Raw genomic sequence first — 26,062 nt, forward strand, 5'->3', positions numbered from 1 at the left:
TACTTTAAGAGATTTTTTAAAAATATTTTAAAAGTTTATTTTCTGTAACTTAATTGTTAGGACCAAGGTAATTTCTGCTAAAATAGAAACACTTCAGAAAGGACAATAGCATTAAAAACTTGTCCAAATATTTAATAATGAAAAGAGCTTAAAATATTACTTTCACAAAAGCATTTGATTTATTACTTATACTGTAATTTAATTTACTTGGTTTAAATGAATGTTTGATTATAATGAATAATGTAGTTATAAGTCAGATTATGCCAAGATTTTAATTATTAAATAAATTTTATCTAAAGATTGGAATATGTTAAATTATTTAACAATCTCTTACTTTTAGATGAAAATATATATTAATAAATTTATTTAATGTGACAGTATAAATCTATTTTTTGTCAAAATTAACTTAATAATTTTACTTAAAAAATTCTGAGTCATTTGGTATATTGTTAGATATTTAACTTTGGTTCTATTGTGAATACTTAAGTTTGTGTATAAATACAGTATGTATGTGTAAGGGTTGATCAGAAAAAAGTTTACAAGCCTATTAATCAAAATGAAAGCATCATTGTGATTAAATCAAATCAGCAAAAATATTGGTTAATTACAACAAGTATTGATATCATCAAGAGGATCCAAATATATCAGCAACACTTGCTGATATATTTGGTACAGGACTCTAGCATTCAGTGTCACATGGTTGGTGTCACAGCCAGGACTAGACTAAGCATTATAAGTACTCCAGGCAAGATGACATCATGGCACTCCTCAATTGGAGAAAATGAATACACAATATAATAATAAGCATATTAAATAAAGGAGCATAACTTTTTGCTTACACAATATTTTTTTATTAAAAAAGATTAAGCTATATAGCAATATCTGGCTTTGATTGTTACATTATGCACAAAAGTAAACAAATATTGCATTAAAACTACAGAATTAGGTGTAGAAAGTTTATTGTCTTGTTTAAGTAGAGAACAAAAAGTTATCCTTTGCAGTTTGTTGCTCTGGGCAACTGTCTGTATTTCTTGCTCCAAGCACTGCCATTTTTCACAGCAAGAAGCAGGCTGCAGAAGTTCATCATGGCAACCTACTTAGAACAGTGTACTCCTGTAGAAGTACAAAGAGTTGTAGGATTTAATAAAAAAAAACTGTCAGTAGCTCATTGAAATGTAAGGCAATGTTGTGATGTCAAAGCAACAGATTGCCAAATAGTGCAGTATCATTTTCTGCCATAACAATTTCCAATTATATATGGTATAGTAAACATAGAAGATTTCCCCTGGAAGGAATTGGAACATTTAGCATATAACTTCATTTGAGTTTGGCTTCCAATAACTTCCATCTATTTCTTATCCTAAAGGAGCATTTGTTAGAGCACAGTTTCACATATGATAAAGATGTCAAATGTGCTGACAAACATTGACAGAAATAGTAGGGATATTCTTTTTGTATATCTAGGGTCATTCTCATTATACTGTGATAAGTGACTTAATTGCTGAGAAAATTAAAGCTCTATGTTAAAAATAGTGTATCTGTAACATTTTCATTATGTATTATATGTTTTCTTTATTAAAATCTTACTTTAGATTTATGAATACTGTTAAGCTTTTTCTGATTAATTTACAGTTATATACACAATAAAGTTATTTTTATTAATAATTTTTAGAATATGGTTTAATTAAGTATATATTATTCTAGGAAGCTGCAACAATTGTTAATCATATAAGTGACATCAAAACAAAACAAGCAAAATGTGATGAGAAAGAAACTATCAGTGAGAAGATTATTCATACTACTTGTCCAAATGATTCATTTACAGAAAAATCTGAAAATAAAATCTCTCAAAGTACAATACTAGAAAAATCTGTTTTTTCAAAAGAATTACAAATGTCTTATAAAAGTGCTTTTAAACAAAATAATAAATCTGAAAGAGAATATGAAATTCCAGTAACTGTTCCATCAAGAGAATATTCAACTGATGATGAACAACATATTTTACCAGAAAGTGCCTCTGATGAAGAACAGACATCACAGAATGTTGATACTCGAAAGCTAATGTCGCAAGATCATCATCAGGTCAGTAAAAAGTATTTAATTTATAAAATAATGAATACAAGTATACTAATAGCTAGTCCATCATATTTGATTTTAGAATGATATTAAAAGTATGTTTTTATTCGTGATTAATTTTATTTCAAAGTGATATTGAGTAAATAAATGAATCACAAATAAACAAGTAAAGTGAGGATGCATCATTATAATTATGACAGTTTTTGTGATAGAAACAGTTTTGAGAACTTACAGAAACTCAGCAGCATATACTTTAAAAAAACTTGTTTGCACTATGTTGGCCTCTTCATTCCTAGACTTATTACACCATCACTGGACACAAGATCAGCCTTAGAAAATCACTTATAGCTGATCTTGTATCCAGTGATGGTGTAATAAATCTAGGAATAAAGATGCCAACATAGTGCTCACGAGTATATATCAAGGCTAGACAAGAAGCGTATTATAGCATATATTTTATTAATATATTCCAGCAAAAGTCAATCTATGTGTAGTTAATTTCATTTGAGAATAGAAAACAATTCAAATACAGATATTTTCTCATTTGATAAATTAAATGTTAATAAGTAATACTTAATGATCACAATGCTCCTATAAACTTTACTAAATTCTTTTAGAGAATAGATTTTTAGATAATTAGCTTTTCCATTAATTTAATTCTTATATATACAAGTATTTACTTTATAATAATAAATTTTATAGTCTAAAGCATTTTGTAATTTAAAAAATTAATTTTTTATTATGTGTTATATTAGTAACAGATGACTTTTTTTCTTTGAAGGAGCCTCCTGTTAAAAAATGGAAAGGTACCAAATGGAAATTGTGGACTTATGCTAATATTAAATCCCCAAAGTATAGAGAAACCTCAGCAGAAGAAATGGGACAAGTATATATTATTTAATTTTTCAAAATTATTATTAAATAAGTGTTTTTCATGTTGAAATTGTGTATTCAGGTTTGTCTGTATAAATATGTTTGTTTGTCTGTGTGTATGCACATACACATAAACAAACAAACAAAGATGCACTCTTGCTAATCCAAATTAATTATTGTATGCATACAAAGAAATGGAAGTCAAAAAAGATTATAAGCAGCAGATTTAGGAGCAAATCTTCATTTAATTTTTAATTTATGCAATAAAATAAACAATATTAATCACATTTAATAATTACTGCAGAAAGGTTTAGTACCATCATGTTCATTTTATAAGATAAATAAATTCAAAAACTGTAACTTATAATGAAAACTTGTTTGCAAAAAAAAAATCTCAGAGGAACAATTGCACTTCATCACATCCCTTGAATTTGCATTTGGACAAATATATATATTTATGTTAAAATATATAGTAAATACTAGTTTTACAAATTCCTTGTGTTTTTAAAAAATAATTATATGATTACTGTATTTTTGTTTTGGTTGAATATTTAATTGAGAAAGGCATAAAATTGGTTTAGACTAAACTGAATTCAAATTAGTGCAGGTTTGGATTAGTGAGAGTATAGAAAACTCCAAACCTTAGCTTAAACTAATAAATTATAATTGTTGTAATGGAATAAAATTACACAAATTAGAAGAAAAAAACAAATCGGTAAGCACTTTCAAGCTTAACACTCATCATCAGACCAAAATAACATTTTAAACTTTTGAATGTCAACAAATGCAGAGTTGTTGATAGGTGGCTGAAAAATTACAGATTATATAATACTTTTATATATTTAATTTGTACAGAATTTCTTCTGTAACATTTAAGTTTTATTTAATTAATTTTTGTTTTGAACTTGTTCCTAAAAATGATGGTCTTAATATCACCTTCACAATTTTCATTTTACTACCTTCATTTTATTATCACTTTCATAATTTGAATGTTTAAAAAAAAAAAAATGATTATTTTGTACATCTTTTGATCTTCATTGATAAGTAAACTCAGAGTTGTAACCATCTTCCTTATGAAGGAGCTTGAATGCCTTGGCTTTTTCAAATAACAGTTAAGAGTTTTGTTGGTCCATAGGTTTTCTGTATAATTTCTCTAATTAATCGTGTAGTGTTATGAGTTTTGATATAGCTGAAGAGAATTGAGGAAGTTCCTTGGAAATAAATTACTAAAACATTTTGGAGTGGACAGTTTATATAAAATGGATCTTCATTTATTATCTTAGTTATCGGGTTTCATAAGATCTCTGTCCATAAACATATATTCAGTATTTTCAACATGCTTGGCCAATTCATCTTCATAAAATGATTTCTTGAGTATTACAAATTCCTTGAATTGTTACTGCATGAGCAAAACAGCTCATGCAGTAAACAATTCTTTTGATTTTAGCCATGAACTAAATTTCTTTCTGTGCATTAAAATATTTAATAATACTTAGAGTGTTTTTGAGGTTATTTGTTACTTTGATTTTACTGCATGAGCAAAACAGCTCATGCAGTAAACAATTCTTTTGATTTTAGCCATGAACTAAATTTCTTTCTGTGCATTTAAATATTTAATAATACTTAGATAACAGGTTATTAAAACAAAAACATTTTTATTTGCCATTCTTTCAGTGATAAATGTATCAGTATATCGAGTTAAATATAAATACATTTAATTTCTCACTAAAAATTAATATTTCACAGTTCAGTTAATATTCTGATGTTATAATTCGATACGAATAAAAAAGTTTAATAAAATTGTTTGAATATTATAATTAAAACAGAGTGTAAAGAAAAGTTCTCAGAACAAGTTAGAACAATGCAATCCGATTTTAATTATTGTAAAAACGTATGACATTAAAGCATCAGCATCCTCGCAATTCGAATAAAAACAGAGTATCATTTAGTGAGAAGATTGCTTAAGTTACTTGCATTAAGTTACTTGGGTGAATCATTATACAAAACATGGATTGGTTATAATCGACCAGCGCAAGGTCTATAAGCAGTTCCAACCAACCTAGCTGCAACGAAAAAAAATATGTAGTGGTCCAGACTTTAGCCAAGGGAACTTTTTGGACTTCAACCACAATATCATTGGAATCTCTGAAAAGGAGGACGAAAGGACCACTCATCAGGGCCGGATCGAAAGCGCAGAAATGGATCGAGCTGCAATTTTTTTTTTTGCCCAAGCCCACAGAAAATTTAAGGCTGGAGTGATTCCTGCCATTATAAATTAATGTTATTTTTATTAACACAAAATTGTTTACAATTGCTTATTATTAATAAAGAAATATTCTACGTACAGTATTTCATTTGTACAAAACATATAAAAACATGGTAAATGGGGCTCACTAAAGAACTAGAGACAACTCTAGTTTTTTCATTAAGAATTATTTATTTCTGTGAATTATTTCAAAGTATTTTAGAAACAACACGCTCATATTATATGGGTAATATCAATTACATAAAACTCTTTAATAATCAATAGATACTATATAATAATTACACCATAAGGGTGTAATTAGTCAATAGATACTATATAATAGATCAATAGATACACATATAGATCACATCAATAGATACTATATAATAATTACACCATAATTACACCATACAGGTTTTCTATACTGTACATTATATTCGAATTTTTTGTTTGCTTGTTATTGTTATGTATATTAATACAAAATTAAATTAGTGTGTTTAGAACGCAATACTTGAATAAATAATAGATTTATGACTAAAACTTTTAGAAAATTCTTAATATTTTAATTTTTTATTTTATGTTAACAGAAGAAAGTTATTAAAAGTAAGCGAGATTAAACAAGAAGAAAGGTATAATATAAAACATATTATACCCCCAAAGTTGCTTATAAACTATAAGTTCTAATTATGAAAAATACATCTAAGGAAATAAATAGGTAATGCTATTTATATTTCTTTCACATGTAAAATTAAATGTAATTGAATTTCTAGAGAATAAACTTGATATTAAGTAATACAGGTCTACATAAACCTTAATATTGCAGTGAGAGCGACAAGGAAGAAGACATAACAGATATCATTGGACATTGGGGTAAATGGCAGTTGTTCTTGATGATGCTTATAATATATATGAACATTCCTAACGAATGGTACATGTTTGGAATGGCTTTTATGGCACCGAAAATAAATTATTGGTGCACGACACCATTAAACAGTTCTAATACTACCACTGAAAAATGGAAAAATTTTACTATTCCGTTGGAAGAAATTGTCGATAAAGAGAAACCTAATCAGTGTGATGTTTATAGCATTACAGAAGAAGGAGANTTAATTTAATTTAATTTCTTATGTTATATAAGATTTCTAGTTTTCAAGGAAATAATAAAGGATAGTAATGGTAACCATTCCTAGTAATTTAAGCATTTACAATTAAAAGCAAAAATAAATTATGCTTTTGAACAATGTATTGTACATTGTTCAAACTTATTAGTTACTTTAGTTTCAGTACTTGACAGTGATTTATAAAAACTGTCAATTTTTTATGAAGCACTATCAAGTACATTAAATATTTTAATGTTTTAATTTTGTGTTTAATTATCATAGAGATCTGATGATGATGAATCTAATCTTGAAAAAAATAGGATAATTAAACACAAAATTAGAATATTAACTAAAATGTTTAATGTACTTGACAGTGCTTTATAAAAAATGTCAATTTCTTATAAAACCTATTTATTCCTTTACATTGATTGCTTATTGTTGATATTATGGAATTTCATCCTATAAGAGATTCCTATTTTTTGTAAAAAAAAAAAAAAAAAAAAACAAAAAACCTGATTGTATTTTGACTACATTCAAGTTGAGTATTTTACAATTTATTCAAATTTATACAGACCAGAAAAGTGGTAATTCAAATATTACAGATTAAAATGGATGAATAAAATCAAATCAAATTATAATAATGTTTTTTTCTGGTTTGCAATGATGTTTGGTATGACATTATCATGCTAAAAAAAATGTCTTTTCTGTGTTGTTGTTTCATTTATTGTTTGTCCCTTTGTTTTTGTTTTGAAATTATTTCAATAAATATAGCAAATACTTTGTCTAGATTGGAATGTGATTTTAAAAAATATGTTCATATTTAAAGCAATGACCATGTTTTTGTTCTGGTCTGCCAAGACAGAAAACCTGCTTAAGCTAAAAAATTTGTAGAATTCCCTGCAATTCTGCCTTTTATAGGTTTTACTATATAAAAAAATAATATACAGTGGAACCCCGGTTAACAAATGTAATCCGTTCCACGAGTCCGTTCGTTAACCGAAGCAATTTTTCCCATAGAAATTAATGTGAATACAATTAATCCATTCTAGTCGTCAGTATTTTTGTAATTTTATTTGTAAAATGGGTTTTCTTTGATGAAAATATAAGAAAACGTGGTATCTATCATTACAGCAACAAATATGTAAATTTTATTTAATAAAGTAGTACATACCTTTGTTTCTACAGAGCTTAATGCTTGGAAGAGGAATCCCCCTCCATAAAAATATCGGGTAGCACTGCATCGGGAGTTTCTTCAAGTTGAGGTCTCTTTTGATAAGGAACAAGAAAGTGGTCTAAAGTTGATTGTCTTACTCTCTTAATCAAAATTTTTCTAAAATGCGCTAGCACAGTGTCGTTCATTAAATTAATGACCCTATTAGCCACAACTTTGTTAGGATGGCGCTTCTCGATAAATTCCTGCACATCATTCCATTTTCTGCAAATTTCCTTGATCTCAGCACTGGTGATTTCTTCCCTAGTCTCTTCCTCTGACAAATGCTCTTCTTGTAAGACTTTCATCTGTTCTTCCTGCATGGCAACCAGCTCTTCTGTCGTTAGTTCATTTTGATGGTGTTTCAGCAACTTCTCCACGTCTACATCATCTACCTCTACTCTCAAACTCTTGCCAATGGACACGATTTCATGCACTACATCAGGAGAGCTCTCTTCTTCAAATTCCTGAAAGTTTCGCTCTGGGACACAAGTTGGCCAAAGTTTCCTCTAGGTCGATTGCAAAGTATGGTGAGAGACCTCACTCCAGGCTTTGTCAATAAAGTTGATACAATGCAGGATGTTAAAATGCTCCTTCCAAAAAGCTCTAAGAGTCAAGTCGGTATCATTGGTAACCTGAAAGCACATGGTAAACAGTGCCTTGGTATACAGCTTTTTAAAATTGGAAATCACTTGCTGATCCATTGGTTGCAGTAATGGAGTTGTGTTGAGTGGAAGGAATTTGACCTTGATGAAGTCATGTTCACTATCCAAGTCGTCCTCCAAATTTGGTGGATGTGCTGAAGCATTATCCATTAAGAGAAGACTTCTAAGAGGAAGATCTATTTCCTGAAGATAATTTTTAACAGTAGGAGCAAACACTTCTGTGAGCCAATCCATGAATAAAGTCCGAGTTACCCATGCCTTACTATTTGCCTTCCATTGTACAGGCAGTTTTGGACTTAATCACATTTTTGCTCTTAAAGGCATGGGGATTTTCAGCGTTGTAGACTAAAAGTGGCTTGATTTTGAGGTCGCCACTTGCATTAGCGCAAAATAAAAGAGTGAGTCTATCCTTCATGGGCTTGTGCCCGGGAAGTGCTTTCTCTTCTTGGGTTATGTATGTTCGTCTAGGCATTCTTTTCCAAAAAGGACCAGTCTCATTGCAATTACTTGATTCCAGACGTATTCTTCACTTTTTACAAACTCTGCGAATTCATCTACAAATGCTTTTGCTGCTTTTTCATCTGAACTTGAAGCCTCCCCGTGTCTTATGACACTGTGAATGCCAGTTCGTCGACGAAACCTATCAAACCACCTTCGGCTCGCTTTAAAGTCCTGCCTGTCTGCACTTGTACTGGGTGTCTGGGTAAACAAGTCATTGTATAAATTTTTAGCCTTTTCACAAATTATAGCTTCACTAACACTGTTTCCAGCAAGTTGCTTTTCATTGATCCATATTAGCAACAGTTTTTCAACTTCATCTAGAACTTTAGATCTTTGTTTCGATATCACATTCACTCCTTTAGCCACTTTGGCAGCCTTAAATGCTTTTTTGTTTTTAATAATTGTAGAGATAGTCGATTTTGCCACATTATAGTTTTTAGCGATGTCAGAAACGCAAATGCCGTTCTTGTATTTTGAATTAATTTCTTTCTTTAATGCTACACTAAAATGTTTTCTATTTCCATTGTTACTTTTCTCTTTCTTTAGTGCCATATTGATTAAATATACAGTATAAATAACAAAACTAAAAAAACGAAGTTTAGCGCACTTGAAAAAGCAATGCTTACCTCACGCACGCCTAAGAGCAACTGAAATTTGTGAGGTTTTAGAACGGCTGGAAACTATTGGATTGATGCAAAAGTTTGTCCTGTTTTTAGCACCAGCTGGCTAAAAACGCAACACTAAAGTGTTATTTCCTTCACATGTGTAAAATTTTGATGTTGTTTGACAAAAGAGATCTCAGCTAGTATTTGAGAATAAAGTTGTGTTACTTAGTTGTGTTTTTAAAATTTTGTTAAGCATTACAAATGGCTGAAAATAAGGAGCATTTTCGACATATTATGCTTTTTTATTTCCGAAAAGGCAAGAATGCTTCGCAGACACAAAAGAGATATGTTCTGTGTATGGTGAGGGAGCCATTGATGATTCCACGTGCCGTAAGTGGTTCAGAAAGTTTCGTGAAAGCAAGCTTACAAATTTGACACAAAAAGCCATTAAGTTCGTTATCCGAGACATTTTTGCAAAATAAAAGTTCATTAACCGATTTGGTCGTTGACCGGGGTTCCACTGTAATTTCTAATTATAATTTTTCTAATTTCTAAAGTTTCAAAATTAAAAAGTTTTTTAATTGTTTATAAAATATTTTAAATGCTTATTTTTAGACTATGTTATGTCCTCAACATTTATCAAAAATGGCTAATCCTGAAAATGAACTAGAATCTGTGGCAGTATATAGAAGAGTTTATGTAAATAGAGATGAGCATAAACAGGTTGCAAGGTTTGTATATTTAATTGTTTATAATAAAATAAAATTTAATATTAAATTTTGAAGTTAAGAAAACTCTCATACTTTATAACACCATTTTTTGGAATAATAGAAAAACTTTTATACTTATTCTCTATATGAAAAGATATTTCAATTTCATTTAGAAGAAAATTTTATTACTGTTAAGACTTTAATTTTTATTATGAACATTTTTTATAGCATGATACATCAGGGAGATCAACATCTTATAAGAATTGGCAGTCTTATATTTTTAAATATTGGTCAGCTTTTACCTCATCAAATGCCTGCATTTCATACATCAAATTGTATTTATCCTGTAAGTAAATTTATATAAATACACAGATTTATTTTAAACTGTTAATCTTTTTTATATAGGTGAATGAAATGTATATACTTAACCCATTTCTGCAGATTGGCTCTTCATATGTATTGTTTTTCCAGAATTCAAAATATCTCTCATAGAAAACTGTAATGGAAGTAATACTTCATTTACAGTTCTAATATGTATATTAATTACAGTCGACCCCCCTATAAGATCATAGATACGTTCCATTCATTAGGAATCTGATTTCTTACGAGTCCTTCCAATCACAGCCCAACATGTGTGAAGTTTACGGACTACGGCTGATTGAAAGGTTTTCTTCCATAAAATTAATCGATTCTAGACTAATCCGACTCAACATTTCCAAAATACGTATATATTTTTTGGAAATAATCCATATAAACTACGCTATAAACAAAAAATTGTAGGATTACTTACTGAGTGTGCACCATTCGACATCGCCATTACTAAAGCTTGGTTTCGTTGCGGAACAGCTCAGCAAGTAGCAACCGTTTTCTAACAACTTATTTTTCAGCGAAAACTTCGTTGAACTTTGGAGACATCATTAATATAAATAATTTTAATCGCCGTTGAATAAGAAATGTTTCTTTCACAAGAAATGTATAAAATTACAGTACTGTATTAGACTTACGGTACCTAATTTACATACTGTACAGACGATAGTTCGCCTAAAATCTTCGTAGTGTGGCGCCACACTAGACGGCGGAAATTATATATTTAATTATAATAAAGTTACAATAAGTTAATATATAATTATATGTACAGTACCTAATTTATATAATACTGTCCAGACGATAGAAACCTCTCCGTAGCGTGGCGCTATGGACGGCGGGAAAGTAGTTCGGCTGCCCAATGATGTTTTATGTAATTATAGGAGTTTTTTTTACCTTTTTTTACGGATACCGTCACAATTTTTTCGCAGTTTTATAGGAATCGTAATTATAGGGACCGTAATTATAGGGGGGTCGACTGTATTTAATTTATCATATTGATCCCCCTATTCTTAATAAATGCTTGTCTTAATATAACTTAATATTTAATGATAATCTTAATAAAGAATGAATATTGTGATAACACAAAAGAAAAAACTAATATCTTAGTTTCTTTATATTATTATATCAGTTTTAGAACACTTTATAATTATGATTTTCAAAATAATCCAATGAGACTATAATCTTATATCCAAATTTTTAGAGGACTGAAACAATATATTTGAAGGGAAAATTACAGTGTTGTTTATTTAATGTCACAAATATTAATAATAAAATTTTGTTTTTATATTGTCCATGTAGACTTTGTTTATAAATAGGATTAGCAAAGGGAGGAAGTCTTAGTTAAAAATAAAACAAAAAGTATCCCTTTATTTTCACCTGTACACTCTTTTTGTGTTTCAGACCTGCAGGTCTCTTTTTGTGTGTTTTGGCCCCTTCTCTGCAGTTTTACATTTTATAACAATATTATTATATAAAAATTTTTTAAATATATATAATGTTACACTTGACAATATTTAAAAACACTTACATCTTCTCTAATGTCCAATATTAATACAACAATAATACGAGGTGTGTCCGGAAAGTAAGTACCATCTCATTCTACCGCCACTGCAGCGGTAGTATCGCAGTTCAGCATCTGCGCACACGTGTCTCTGGTTGATTGTCAGTCCAGTGATGCCATTAGAGCCGGATTGTGTTGTTTTTCCACATGTTAGTGAGTGTTCAAAATGTTTAAGATGATTGCTGATCCCGCCGATTGTGAAGTGCATTCTGTAATACGGTTTTTGAACGCAAAGAATGTTAAGCCAGTTGAAATTCATCGTCAACTTGTAGAGATTTATGGTGAAGATATAATGAGTGATGGAATGGTGAGAAAGTGGGTTCGACAATTCAATGCTGGACGCACCAATGTTCATGACGAAGCACGGAGTGGCCAGCCTTCTATTGTCAATGATGGTTTGGTTGCAAAAGTGAATGAGAAAATTCTTGAAAACAGATGGTTCACAATAAGATTGCTTTGTGATGAGTTTCCACAAATTTCAAAAACTGTTTTGCATGAGATTGTCACAAATCGCTTAAATTATCGCAAATTGTGTTCCCATTGGGTTCCCAAAATGCTTACGGATGTCCACAAAACGAAGCGACTTGGAAGTGCTTTGACATTTCTTATCCGATACAGTGAAGAGAGTAAAGATTTCCTAAACAAAATTGTTACCGGTGATGAAACTTGGGTTTGTGATGTCACTCCAGAATCAAAACAACAGTCGATGAAGTGGAGGCATTCATGGTCCCCTACAAGACACAAATTCAAAACAACGTTGTCAGCACGAAAAATCATGTGCACTGTGTTCTGGGACAGCCAGGGCGTTCTGCTTGTTGAGTTTCTTCCCAGAGGTAAAACCATCAATACAGAATGATACCGTGAAACATTGCAAAAACTTCGCCGTTCAATTCAAAACAAAAGACGTGGAAATCTCAGTAAAGGCATTGTGTTGCTTCACAACAACGCATGTCCCCATACTGCTGGTGTCACTCAAAACCTTATTCAACAATTTGGTTGGGAGCAGTTCGATCACCCGCCGTACAGCCCCAACCTTGCACCTGCAGACTACCATTTGTTCTTGAACTTGAAGCATGATTTTGGAAAGAGGCGCTTTGCCAGCGATGAACACGCAACAACCAATGTTCAGCAGTGGCTGTCTTCACTGGCACCATCTTTCTTTGAAGAGGGTATAGACAAGTTGGTTTCCCGATATGACAAATGTCTGAACAAATGTCTGAACAACTCGTAACTATGTAGAAAAATAGTTTCCAACATGCTCTTTCATGTAAAAATAAATTTTGTTTTGAAAAAAGATTTTTTATGTGAGTTTTTCCAAAACGGTACTTACTTTCCAGACATGATTTGTACCTACATAAAGCATCTAAAAGACAGAGCTAAACATAATTATCATGGTCTTTTCTAATTCGTGCCTTTTTTATTTTATAATTTATGTAAAGATGTCCTATCTGTAATTTATCTTGTGATGAGCTGCATTTAATACAAAATTAATGAAAAATTTTCATATTTCCAATATATCATATGTATAAATATAGTAATGTCTGTAATGCACCTTAGAAGTAATAAACTACTGTAAAAATCTATACAATTTGTATATTTTTACAAAACATGATTTAGGATTCTGATCTTGACCATTATTTTTTATTAATTTGTTTTCAGAAAACTATTTTTTGCAAAAAACAATGACCTTGCTCTCTCTAGAGGCAGCACTATCAATGTTAATTACTCTATCTTTTCACAATACTATATTCTTATAAACTTTATGATCTACTTTGAATGCAAGCATGTATAGTGTTTTTAATTAATTCATAGTTGTAATAAAAAAATTTTAATGAGTTAAAATAACATAAAGTTAAATATCCAAAATTCACAGTTTTTGAAATGATTTGGAATCACTATCACTTCTTATGTTGAATGGTTTGTGTCAAAAGTATATATGTTTTTCCATGTAAAATTATTAATTTTTTTTAATCAAGCAACAAAAATTAGTGAATATTTTTAAATTAAATGTTAATTCAGTTATGACAGTAATGCCTAGGAAGTGATTGTTAACTATTGATGGTGAGTAGGAAAAACAAAAACAAAAAAAAAAAAGCAAGTGGATAAAACTACTTATCACTAATAGTTACTCATAGGTTAGTGTCTGATCAACAGGATAGCTGCATAAAGTTTATAGATTTTCTTTATGTGACTACCACCTAGAGGCCATTTTATAAAACTCCTCCCACGTGTCTCCTTGGCAGATCACCCATGTAGTGCACTGCCTTCCATTAATCCAACTCAAAAAACAAGTGAACTCAAATAGAAACTGTAAAAACAGTTTACATTCATGACTAATCTGAGTGTAAAGATTCCATCCCCATAATTTATTGTCCTTGCTTTCAATTACAATAATTTTCCAAATAATAACTTATTTTTGCATTCAATCTTTTGTTTTATATACATTTGAATTATTTACATGGGCATAACTAATAATTGATATTTATTATTATTTAAAAATTTTTGTGACTAAAATCTATCACAATTCCTAGAAGGAATGGCAAATGAATGTAGTTTTTGTATCAAAGAATAAGTGCATGTGATAGTAATTCCATTTATAGCTGATAGTATTTTGATAATATTTACTTTGAAACTTTCAGGTGTTTTTGAGAGTATAAAACTCTCAAAAACACCTGAAATTTAAAATTTTATTTAATGCATTTTAAGAGAAAAGCAAGTAATGGTCAATTGAATTTTGATTCAAAATTTGAAAATAATGATTGCAAAATAGCTATGCTGCTAGGAAAATAGTCAAGTAAACATGTTTCTATAATAAAGTGATTTTACAATATTTTTCACGCAAATTACACCGGTAACAGGTTCAGTATTTAGGATTTTACAATAATTTTTGTCACTCTTAATATCTGATATACAATTTGTCTAACAATAATAAATCTCTTATGATTATTGTTATGATACTTCTCAACATTCATAATACCATGTTTATCTTGGATAAACTTTACAGTTAAATTTAAGATTTTTAAATAATTACCTGCTAATAACTGATACTTATTAATAATGCACTGGCGGAAATTGAAAGTGTTACACCCATCCAGTATTGTCGAAGACATATGAAATTGGGGCAAAAGAATCTTTTTTTGAAGGGTATTGAATGATCAAAAATTAAATGAAGTACATACAGTGGTATGGAAATTATGGAGACATTTGTTATGCAAAATTGCTAGTGTTTAGTTTATAAGTTGTGAACTGTGTTAGGGAACATGACTTTTTTTGGTCCACAGGTTGTTGGTGACCAGCTATGCCATATCAACGAGTGAGAACTCTGTACACCCAAATGTCTGACTTTGAAAGAGGTCTGATAATTGGCATGTCAGAAATGGGAGCATCATATCATGAAATCGCCCAAAGGACTGGCCATACTGCAATGTCAGTACAAAGAGTGGTCACAAGGTGGATGCAGGAAGGGTCCAGTACTCGCAGACCTGGCACAGGTCCACACAGAAGGACGACGCCACTTGAAGACCACCATATTGTGCGGATGGTAGTTGCTGACAGATGGGCGATGGCAGCACAGGTCCAAGCAGCAGTTACTGCCAGAGTCACCCCACGGACAATTGTAAATCGATTGCTTGATGCTGGCTGAGATCTCGGACCCCCATGCAGTGTGTTCCCTTAACCAGATTTCATCGTTAACAACAGCTAACGTGGTGTGCTGCTAGACATAGAGATAGATAGATAGATATTTTATTGTAACTTACTGGAGTACAGTAAATACTGGGTGCCACAAATGTATAACCCAGTTAGACATGGTACTAGATACATAGAAGTACATGGATACATAATATGAGTGAGATGATATAAAGTAAAAAAAAAATAATAATAAGAATAATAATAACAATAAAGAGAAAATTATTTAGAAATATATACAATGTAATGTAAGCAAGGAAAAAAACAAGTGTAATATAAAATACATAATTAAAGTTTTGATATATAGGTACATGAAATACGGAGATTGCAAATACAAGTAAGCGTGGATGTGTAAATTTAACGCACAAAATCAAGAGGAATTAAGTGATTAAAGTAATAGAACATAATAGAGAAAAGTAATGATGTTTCAACGTTGCAGAAGACAGATGTAGGTGAATGGCCTGCAGCCATGTGAGGCTGTTAGATGTAAGCAGTGACAGTGGTACGACCAAAGTAGTTGTTTATCAGCACAAGAAAAGCGAGGTAAGAGTCTTGGTGGTTGAAGAAGCTGTAGCACTCTCTAGGCCAGCTGTACCCGTGTGCTTCAATGGTGGACTTTAAATAGTGCCTCTCCAGCTCCAGCATGGGCCAGTCGAAGATGTAATGGAGATTGCTGTCACTAGTACCACAGAGGGAGCAGTTAGAGCTAGGGGCATTGACAAATCTAGCCAAGTATGACTGAAATCTACCATGGCCGGTGAGAAACTGGCTGTTGCGGTGACCTGGAATGTACCATTTATTAAGGAGAAAACTCTCAATGTTTGGGATGAATCTGTGTGTAACTGGGTGGTTATGATTGTCCCATTCCTGTTGCCAAGTCACAAGAAGGTCCTTCCATAGCAGGTTTTTGACAGTGTTGCTGTTAATTTTATTATAGGCGACTGGAAGGTTAGAGTCATCACTAGCAGATTTGGCCAAGGCATCAGCACGCTCGTTACCAAGCGTGCCCTGGTGAGCACGCGTCCAGTAGATGAAGAAAAGATTGCAGGAATTGTTGATAGTGTCCTGTATATCTGTGGAGATGGGATGACAGGAATGGTTTTTTATGAGGGAGATTGAAGATGCACTGTCCGAGATGATGGCCACAGATTTGCCTGCAAAGTTGGAGACAGACCAGGCCACAGCCGACCTGATGGCGAACATCTCGGCTTGGAGAACAGAACAATGATCGCCCAACCTGTGCTGACCAGAGGCGATCTCCTCATTGTTGTGGAAGGCAACAAAGGCACTGCCTACACTGAAATTTGCTTTGGATCCATCAGTAAAGATTTCTATATCCACATGATCAGGTTGGTAAAAGTTGATCTTATTAGGAGTGGCTGGGTGTTTAGTTAAAGCATACTGAATGTTGCATTCAAGATCCTGACTGTCGATAATTTGATTATTGATGCAGGTAGCCTTACCCCACTTAAGATGCCAAAGCTTAGTGTTATAGTCAATTAGATGATTAATCGGTGCTTTCCTAGCCAAAATCTGGAGGGAGATGTTTGGGGTCATTTTATAGGCTCTAGTTATGTGCATGAGGGCTCTTCTCTGGGCGGCAATCAATTTGCGTCTGATGTACACTTTGCGCACAGCCCAACCCCAGCTGCTGCAGGCATAGATGGTGATAGGCACATAAATTTGATTATAAATAGTGTCCATGGCGTCGGTGGCCAGGCCTGCTGCTAGACATAATTGGACACATGAATGGTGTACAGTTGTGTTTAGTGATGAATCCCGATTCTGTTTAGGCCAATGTGATAGTCAGCAACATGTCCGCCGGCGTGCTGAAGAAAGAGCCCACCCTGCTGTAATTTCAGAGTGCCACTCAGGTCCAACTCCTGGTGTTGTGGTTTGGGAGGCAATCAGTTACGACAACAGGACCGAGTTGGTGGTTGTTGAAGACACAATGACCGCCTGCCAGTTGACCCCCCTATAACACTGTTGATTATTCCATTTTATATGAATTTCATGTTGTAGGAGTCACTTAGATTTTACAAATACGTGTGCCGGGCTGTGAATGGTTCATGTATTTGTAAAATCTAAGTTACTCGTACAACATGAAATTTATATAAAAATGGAATAATCAACAGTGTTATAGGAGGGTCAACTTGTATGTGGACAAGGTGATCCATCCAGTAGTCATACCTTTCATGAACACCATCCAAAATGGTATCTTCTAACAAGATAATGCCTGTCCTCATGCTGCTGTCATCACAAGACAGGCCTTGCAAAATGTCGCAATCATGGATTAGCCTGCCCAGTCTCCAGATTTATCCCCTACAGAGCATGTCTGGGATGCCATGGGTAGACGGATTACATCTCATAGCCATCCAGCACGCACTGTACAACAACTGACTGCACGAGTTGTGCAGGCATGGTGAGACATACCCCAGCAAGATATTCAAGCACTTATTGATTCAATGCCTGCAAGGATCCAAGAGTGTATCCATGCTCAAGGTGAGCATACCACTTACTGAAACATGTATCAAACAGCAATAAAACTTTGCATAATTCATTTCATTTTGTGTTCATTTCTTCTGGGTATGCCCTTGTACATGTTTACCAAGTTTTGCGAATTTCCACCAATTCCATCTGGGTGTAACACTTTCAATTTCCACCAGTGTATAATGCAATACTTTTGGTTTTTAATTTATATTAATTTATTATATTTAGGCATATAATAAAAAAACAAAGATTTTCAAATAAAATAATTTCATTATAAGTGAAAACTCTGTTACTGCAGTTTTATCCAATATAAAGTTTACAAATTAAAAGTAGAAATGTTATGTTATTTTCAATCACAATAAAATCTAGCATTAAGAAAATGTTTAATAAATGTTCAAATTTTACATTTAAAACTTTAATAAACATAAAACAAAAATAAACCAATTCTTTTTACTTTTTAAGAAAAGTAATGGATAATTAAATGTATTTTATTTATAATTATAATTTAAACAAACTTATTAAGACTGATGATATAAAAATATACAAGATGTGACAATTTAATTCCAGGACTGGTCATGTAGCGCTGCAGTGTCAGCGTGCAGAAACTTGTCTAAGCTTGTCATAATAGTTTAACAATCTGGCTACTTGTCTGCAAAGATTTGTTTGTGTCTTGTAACTCGTTCTTTTTCTGTACTCCATTCACATATTGCTGTGAGAAAGTGCTGTCACATTTTTGTCATGGAACAAAAAGCAAACATTAAGTTTTGTTACAAGTTGGGTAAAAGTGCAACAGAGACGTATGCCCTCATTAAGCAAGTTTATGGGAATGATGCCCTATCCTGCTTTCATGTTTTCGAGTGGTTTGCGCATTTCAGGGATGGTTGGGAAGACCTTGAGGACGATTCTTTCCCTGGACAACCTCAATCAGTTCGAACACCAGAAATCTTCGAAAAAATCAGAGACTTGCTGCAATATGACCATCAAATGTCTATTCAGATGATAGCAGAGACAACTGGCATCAATCTGGAGACAACTCGCTTAATCATCACCGAAGATTTGGGCAAAAGAAAAATCTGCTCCTGTTTCATTCCTCACTATCTCACTGAGGACCAAAAGCGTCTCTGGTTGGAAGCATGTCAACAGTTCATTCAAGATGTTGATGATGACCCCTCTTTACTGGATTCCGAAAATCAATATCACATTGAAGGGACGAAGATTCAACGACTTGGAGGACATACAGCGCAATGTGACCAAGGAATTAAGAGCTGTCAACGGAATTGACTTTGCCAAGTGTTTCAAAAACTTGTACAAGCATTGTGAGAAGTGCATGGCCCTCCAGGGGGATTACTGTGAAACATACTAAAGGGTTTTTTATTATATGTTCTTTGTGTCCTTTTATTACCCCAGTCCTGGAATTTAACTATCACACCTTGTATATAATTATATAAAATATGAAGGTTATCAAAAATATTAGATTGTAATATTTTATTATAATTAAAAATATTTAATTTAGGTTGGCTATAAAGTTATTCGAATGTATTGGAGCATGCGATCATTGGGAAAAAGGTGTCAATATATTTGCAGTATTTGTGATATTGAAGGTCGACCTCAATTTCGTATTCAAGTTAGAGAACATGATTGTGACGATATTTTATTAAATGACATAACTCCAAAAGGTATTTTTTTTAATTAAAAAAAATTTAACAATTTTCTTGATTAGTTTGCATGTGTAACATAAACATTTTTTAAAAATATTTTCCTTTCTTGTTTATATAAAACAGGAAGTAAAATATTGAATAAGTGTGGATATATTGTTTTCATACATACATATATATAACTTATATCTTTGTAGAAATAACAAAAATAATAAACTTCTGAATCTATAATATTCATTTTTACAATTAAAAATGGTTAAGTTTCGTGAAAGATGTTGATATCATCATTTAATATGGAATTTGGATGTAATAATATATTTATTGTCCTTTGAGTTGTTGAGTTTATATTCAGTATAATGTATTATGCATCACATGGTCTACTTGCAACGAATGCTGATTGTTGTTTTCAACTGCAGGCATAAGATGACATCAATTGTAATCTCAATTTCAAAGCAAGTAATAAGTAAAAAGTTTTAAAGTTTTTGTACATCTAAACTAGAATTTCTTGAAATGAGATCTTTCAAGAATACTTTTTATATTTACTTTGAAATATCTTATCTTGTGCAAAATTTATTTTAATTAATTAATTTAATCAAAAATCAAAACTGACTGAATAGATATTTGAATATAAAAAGCTAAATATTGTAATAATGAAAGAAAACATTATCATCTTAATTAATACAGCTACTTCAGATATAAACACTTAAATGTTCTATGTGCTATCAAAAACATCCAGAAATATGTACGAGGGTTGACCAAAAACTAAGGTTACAAGGCCGATATTCCTAGAGTTTCATTTGTTATAGATAAATGAGAAATGTGCGGTAATTCCAATACATGCAGTTGGCAACTGTGCAGAGTTTCAGCCACCTGCCACCTACAGCACTAGTTGTAGGTAAACACAAATGGCGACTCATTTGAAAAGCTGGTTTCGCGAAAAAATCTGCTCAGTTATTCGATTTCTGTGGATGAAACATGTAACCGCAACTGAAATTCACCCACAGCTGGTAGAGGTTTATGGAGAGGCTGTAATGTCGCTCCATAATGTCTTCTGACACATTCAGCATGTTGCAGAATGGTGTCGGAAGACCACCATGCTGTTGAAGCAGTTTCGCTGGGATATCATTGACCACCCTCCCTACAGCCCAGACCTTGCTCCAAGCGACTTTCACCTGTTTCCTCAGCTGAAGGAGAACCTAGTAGGACAATGATTCACTTCAGACAAGGAAGTGAAACACTTAGCGACAACTTGGCTGAACATGCAAGGAAAGGATTTTTACCAGGAGGGAATTTTCAAACTCATCACACGAAGTGAAAAGTGCCTGAACCGATATGGAGACTATGTCAAAAAATAACCTGATGTATATGTTACTGGCCAAACCCGATTTCAGGCCAAACTAGTTTGTCCTATGCATGTCAGGATATACTAGTTTGGCCTAAATACTTTAGGCTTAACTAGTTTGATCTAGATTGAACTGATTTATGTACTACAAATAGGTGCCAGTGTAAAAAAAAAAATTTGTGTGATTCGAAATGCCACCACAGTACACCCAGTGTAACGTTAAAGTGTACCTAGGTAACCCCAATGGTGGTGCTTCGATTAGGTTGGTTTGGTTAGGTTAACTACATTTTTAGTAGATGTTTCCTTTTTTTTCTTTTGTTCAAGAACTACCATGAATCAATAACTAGTGACATTAAACAATGGGCAGCCTGCCGGCGGCTCCCCTCCAGGAGGATTCTGCCAGGAGCACGAACAGTCCAAAGTGCCACCATTGGGGTTACCTAGGTACACTTTAACGTTACACTGGGTGTACTGTGGTGGCATTTCGAATCACACAAATTTTTTTTTTTACACTGGCACCTATTTGTAGTACATAAATCAGTTCAATCTAGATCAAACTAGTTAAGCCTAAAGTATTTAGGCCAAACTAGTATATCCTGACATGCATAGGACAAACTAGTTTGGCCTGAAATCGGGTTTGGCCAGTAACATATACATCAGGTTATTTTTTGACATAGTCTCCATATCGGTTCAGGCACTTTTCACTTCGTGTGATGAGTTTGAAAATTCCCTCCTGGTAAAAATCCTTTCCTTGCATGTTCAGCCAAGTTGTCGCTAAGTGTTTCACTTCCTTGTCTGAAGTGAATCATTGTCCTACTAGGTTCTCCTTCAGCTGAGGAAACAGGTGAAAGTCGCTTGGAGCAAGGTCTGGGCTGTAGGGAGGGTGGTCAATGATATCCCAGCGAAACTGCTTCAACAGCATGGTGGTCTTCCGACACCATTCTGCAACATGCTGAATGTGTCAGAAGACATTATGGAGCGACATTACAGCCTCTCCATAAACCTCTACCAGCTGTGGGTGAATTTCAGTTGCGGTTACATGTTTCATCCACAGAAATCGAATAACTGAGCAGATTTTTTCGCGAAACCAGCTTTTCAAATGAGTCGCCATTTGTGTTTACCTACAACTAGTGCTGTAGGTGGCAGGTGGCTGAAACTCTGCACAGTTGCCAACTGCATGTATTGGAATTACCGCACATTTCTCATTTATCTATAACAAATGAAACTCTAGGAATATCGGCCTTGTAACCTTAGTTTTTGGTCAACCCTTGTACATATTTCTGGATGTTTTTGATAGCACATAGAACATTTAAGTGTTTATATCTGAAGTAGCTGTATTAATTAAGATGATAATGTTTTCTTTCATTATTACAATATTTAGCTTTTTATATTCAAATATCTATTCAGTCAGTTTTGATTTTTGATTAAATTAATTAATTAAAATAAATTTTGCACAAGATAAGATATTTCAAAGTAAATATAAAAAGTATTCTTGAAAGATCTCATTTCAAGAAATTCTAGTTTAGATGTACAAAAACTTTAAAACTTTTTACTTATTACTTGCTTTGAAATTGAGATTACAATTGATGTCATCTTATGCCTGCAGTTGAAAACAACAATCAGCATTCGTTGCAAGTAGACCATGTGATGCATAATGCATTATACTGAATATAAACTCAACAACTCAAAGGACAATAAATATATTATTACANCAGCAAAACTGGAACAGTAGAACAGTGAAACTAACATGTATATGCAATTTCCAGCAAATACACTGGCAGAAATTGAAAGCATTACACCCACCCAGTATTGTCGAAGACATATAAAATTGGGGCAGAAGAATCTCTTTTTGAAGGGTATTAAATGATCAAAAATTAAATGAAGTACATACGGTGATATGGAAATTATGGAGACATTTGTTATGCAAAATTGCTATAGTGTTTAGTTTATAAGTTGTGAACTGTGTTAGGGAACATGACTTTTTTTAGTCCACAGGTTGTTGGTGACCAGCTATGCCATATCAACGAGTGAGAACTTCGTACACCCAAATGTCTGACTTTGAAAGAGGTCAGATAATTGGCATGTCAGAAATGGGAGCATCACGATATGATACTGCACACTATGCTGTACTGCAATGTCAGTACAAAGAGTGGTCACAAGATGGATGCAGGAAGGGTCCAGTACTCACAGACCTGGCACAGGTCCACGCAGAAGGACGACGCCACATGAAGATCGTCATATTGTGCAGATGGCAGTTGCTGACAGATGAGTGATGGCAGCACAGATCTGAGCAGTAGTTACTGCAAGAGTCACCCCACAGAATATTATAAACTGATTGCTTGATGCTGGGCTAAGATCTCGGACCCCCATGCAATTTAACCAGATTTTCTTAACCAGATTTCATCGCCAACAACAGCTAATGTGGTGTGCTGCTAGACGTAATTGGACACATGAATGGTGTACAGTTGTGTTTAGTGATGAATCCCAATTCTGTTTAGGCCAATGTGATAGTTAGCAACATGTCTGCTGGCATGATAGAGAAATAGCCCACCCTGCTGTAATTTTAGAGTGGCACTCAGGTCCAACTCCTGGTGTCATGGTTTGGGAAGCAATCAGTTACGACAGCAGGACTGAGTTGGTGGTTGTTGAAGGCACAATGACCGCCTTACAGTATGTGGACAGGGTGATCCATCCAGTAGTCATACCTTTCATGAACACCATCCAAAATGGTATCTTCCAAAAAGATAATGCCTGCCCTCATGCTGCTGCCATCACAAGACAGGCTTTGCAAAGTGTCGCAATCATGGATTGGCCCACCCAGTCTCCAGATTTATCCCCTATACAGCATGTCTGGGATGCCATGGGTAGACGGATTACATCTCATAGCCATCCAGTGCACACTGTACAACAACTGACTGCACAAGTTGTGCAGGCATGAAAAGACATACTCCAATGAGACACTCAAGCACTTATTGATTCAATGCCTGCAAGGATCCAAGAGTGTATCCATACTCAAGGTGGGCATACCACTTACTGAAACATGTACCAAACAGCAATAAAACTTGCGTAATTCATTTCATTTTGTGTTCATTTCTTCTGGGTATGCCCTTGTACATGTTTACCAAGTTTTGCAAATTTCCACCAATTCCATCTGGGTGTAACACTTTCAATTTCCACCAGTGTATAATGCAATACTTTTGGTTTTTAATTTATATTAATTTATTATATTTAGGCATATAATAAAAAAACAAAGATTTTCAAATAAAATAATTTCATTATAAGTGAAAACTCTGTTACTGCAGTTTTATCCAATATAAAGTTTACAAATTAAAAGTAGAAATGTTATGTTATTTTCAATCACAATAAAATCTAGCATTAAGAAAATGTTTAATAAATGTTCAAATTTTACATTTAAAACTTTAATAAACATAAAACAAAAATAAACCAATTCTTTTTACTTTTTAAGAAAAGTAATGGATAATTAAATGTATTTTATTTATAATTATAATTTAAACAAACTTATTAAGACTGATGATATAAAAATATACAAGATGTGACAATTTAATTCCAGGACTGGTCATGTAGCGCTGCAGTGTCAGCGTGCAGAAACTTGTCTAAGCTTGTCATAATAGTTTAACAATCTGGCTACTTGTCTGCAAAGATTTGTTTGTGTCTTGTAACTCGTTCTTTTTCTGTACTCCATTCACATATTGCTGTGAGAAAGTGCTGTCACATTTTTGTCATGGAACAAAAAGCAAACATTAAGTTTTGTTACAAGTTGGGTAAAAGTGCAACAGAGACGTATGCCCTCATTAAGCAAGTTTATGGGAATGATGCCCTATCCTGCTTTCATGTTTTCGAGTGGTTTGCGCATTTCAGGGATGGTTGGGAAGACCTTGAGGACGATTCTTTCCCTGGACAACCTCAATCAGTTCGAACACCAGAAATCTTCGAAAAAATCAGAGACTTGCTGCAATATGACCATCAAATGTCTATTCAGATGATAGCAGAGACAACTGGCATCAATCTGGAGACAACTCGCTTAATCATCACCGAAGATTTGGGCAAAAGAAAAATCTGCTCCTGTTTCATTCCTCACTATCTCACTGAGGACCAAAAGCGTCTCTGGTTGGAAGCATGTCAACAGTTCATTCAAGATGTTGATGATGACCCCTCTTTACTGGATTCCGAAAATCAATATCACATTGAAGGGACGAAGATTCAACGACTTGGAGGACATACAGCGCAATGTGACCAAGGAATTAAGAGCTGTCAACGGAATTGACTTTGCCAAGTGTTTCAAAAACTTGTACAAGCATTGTGAGAAGTGCATGGCCCTCCAGGGGGATTACTGTGAAACATACTAAAGGGTTTTTTATTATATGTTCTTTGTGTCCTTTTATTACCCCAGTCCTGGAATTTAACTATCACACCTTGTATATAATTATATAAAATATGAAGGTTATCAAAAATATTAGATTGTAATATTTTATTATAATTAAAAATATTTAATTTAGGTTGGCTATAAAGTTATTCGAATGTATTGGAGCATGCGATCATTGGGAAAAAGGTGTCAATATATTTGCAGTATTTGTGATATTGAAGGTCGACCTCAATTTCGTATTCAAGTTAGAGAACATGATTGTGACGATATTTTATTAAATGACATAACTCCAAAAGGTATTTTTTTTAATTAAAAAAAATTTAACAATTTTCTTGATTAGTTTGCATGTGTAACATAAACATTTTTTAAAAATATTTTCCTTTCTTGTTTATATAAAACAGGAAGTAAAATATTGAATAAGTGTGGATATATTGTTTTCATACATACATATATATAACTTATATCTTTGTAGAAATAACAAAAATAATAAACTTCTGAATCTATAATATTCATTTTTACAATTAAAAATGGTTAAGTTTCGTGAAAGATGTTGATATCATCATTTAATATGGAATTTGGATGTAATAATATA

General features: G+C 32.9%; 1 protein-coding gene across 1 annotated transcript in view; it reads left to right on the plus strand.

Annotated features, from left to right (window-relative positions):
- LOC111636712 (histone-lysine N-methyltransferase 2C-like) overlaps positions 1-26,062 on the plus strand; it is a 211,817-nt gene that overhangs the window by 157,184 nt on the left and 28,571 nt on the right. Inside the window, exons 23-28 of the mRNA XM_023382016.1 lie at positions 1,705-2,082; positions 2,858-2,967; positions 6,018-6,273; positions 9,891-10,006; positions 10,214-10,331; positions 19,603-19,765. Of these exons, the coding sequence (XP_023237784.1) occupies positions 1,705-2,082; positions 2,858-2,967; positions 6,018-6,273; positions 9,891-10,006; positions 10,214-10,331; positions 19,603-19,765 (1,141 nt within the window). The remainder of the gene's footprint in view (positions 1-1,704; positions 2,083-2,857; positions 2,968-6,017; positions 6,274-9,890; positions 10,007-10,213; positions 10,332-19,602; positions 19,766-26,062) is intronic.

Source organism: Centruroides sculpturatus, unplaced genomic scaffold (assembly GCF_000671375.1).
Source record: "Centruroides sculpturatus isolate CEXI.00-Female unplaced genomic scaffold, Cexi_2.0 scaffold977, whole genome shotgun sequence".
In the NCBI taxonomy this organism is placed as follows: Eukaryota; Metazoa; Arthropoda; class Arachnida; order Scorpiones; family Buthidae; genus Centruroides; species Centruroides sculpturatus.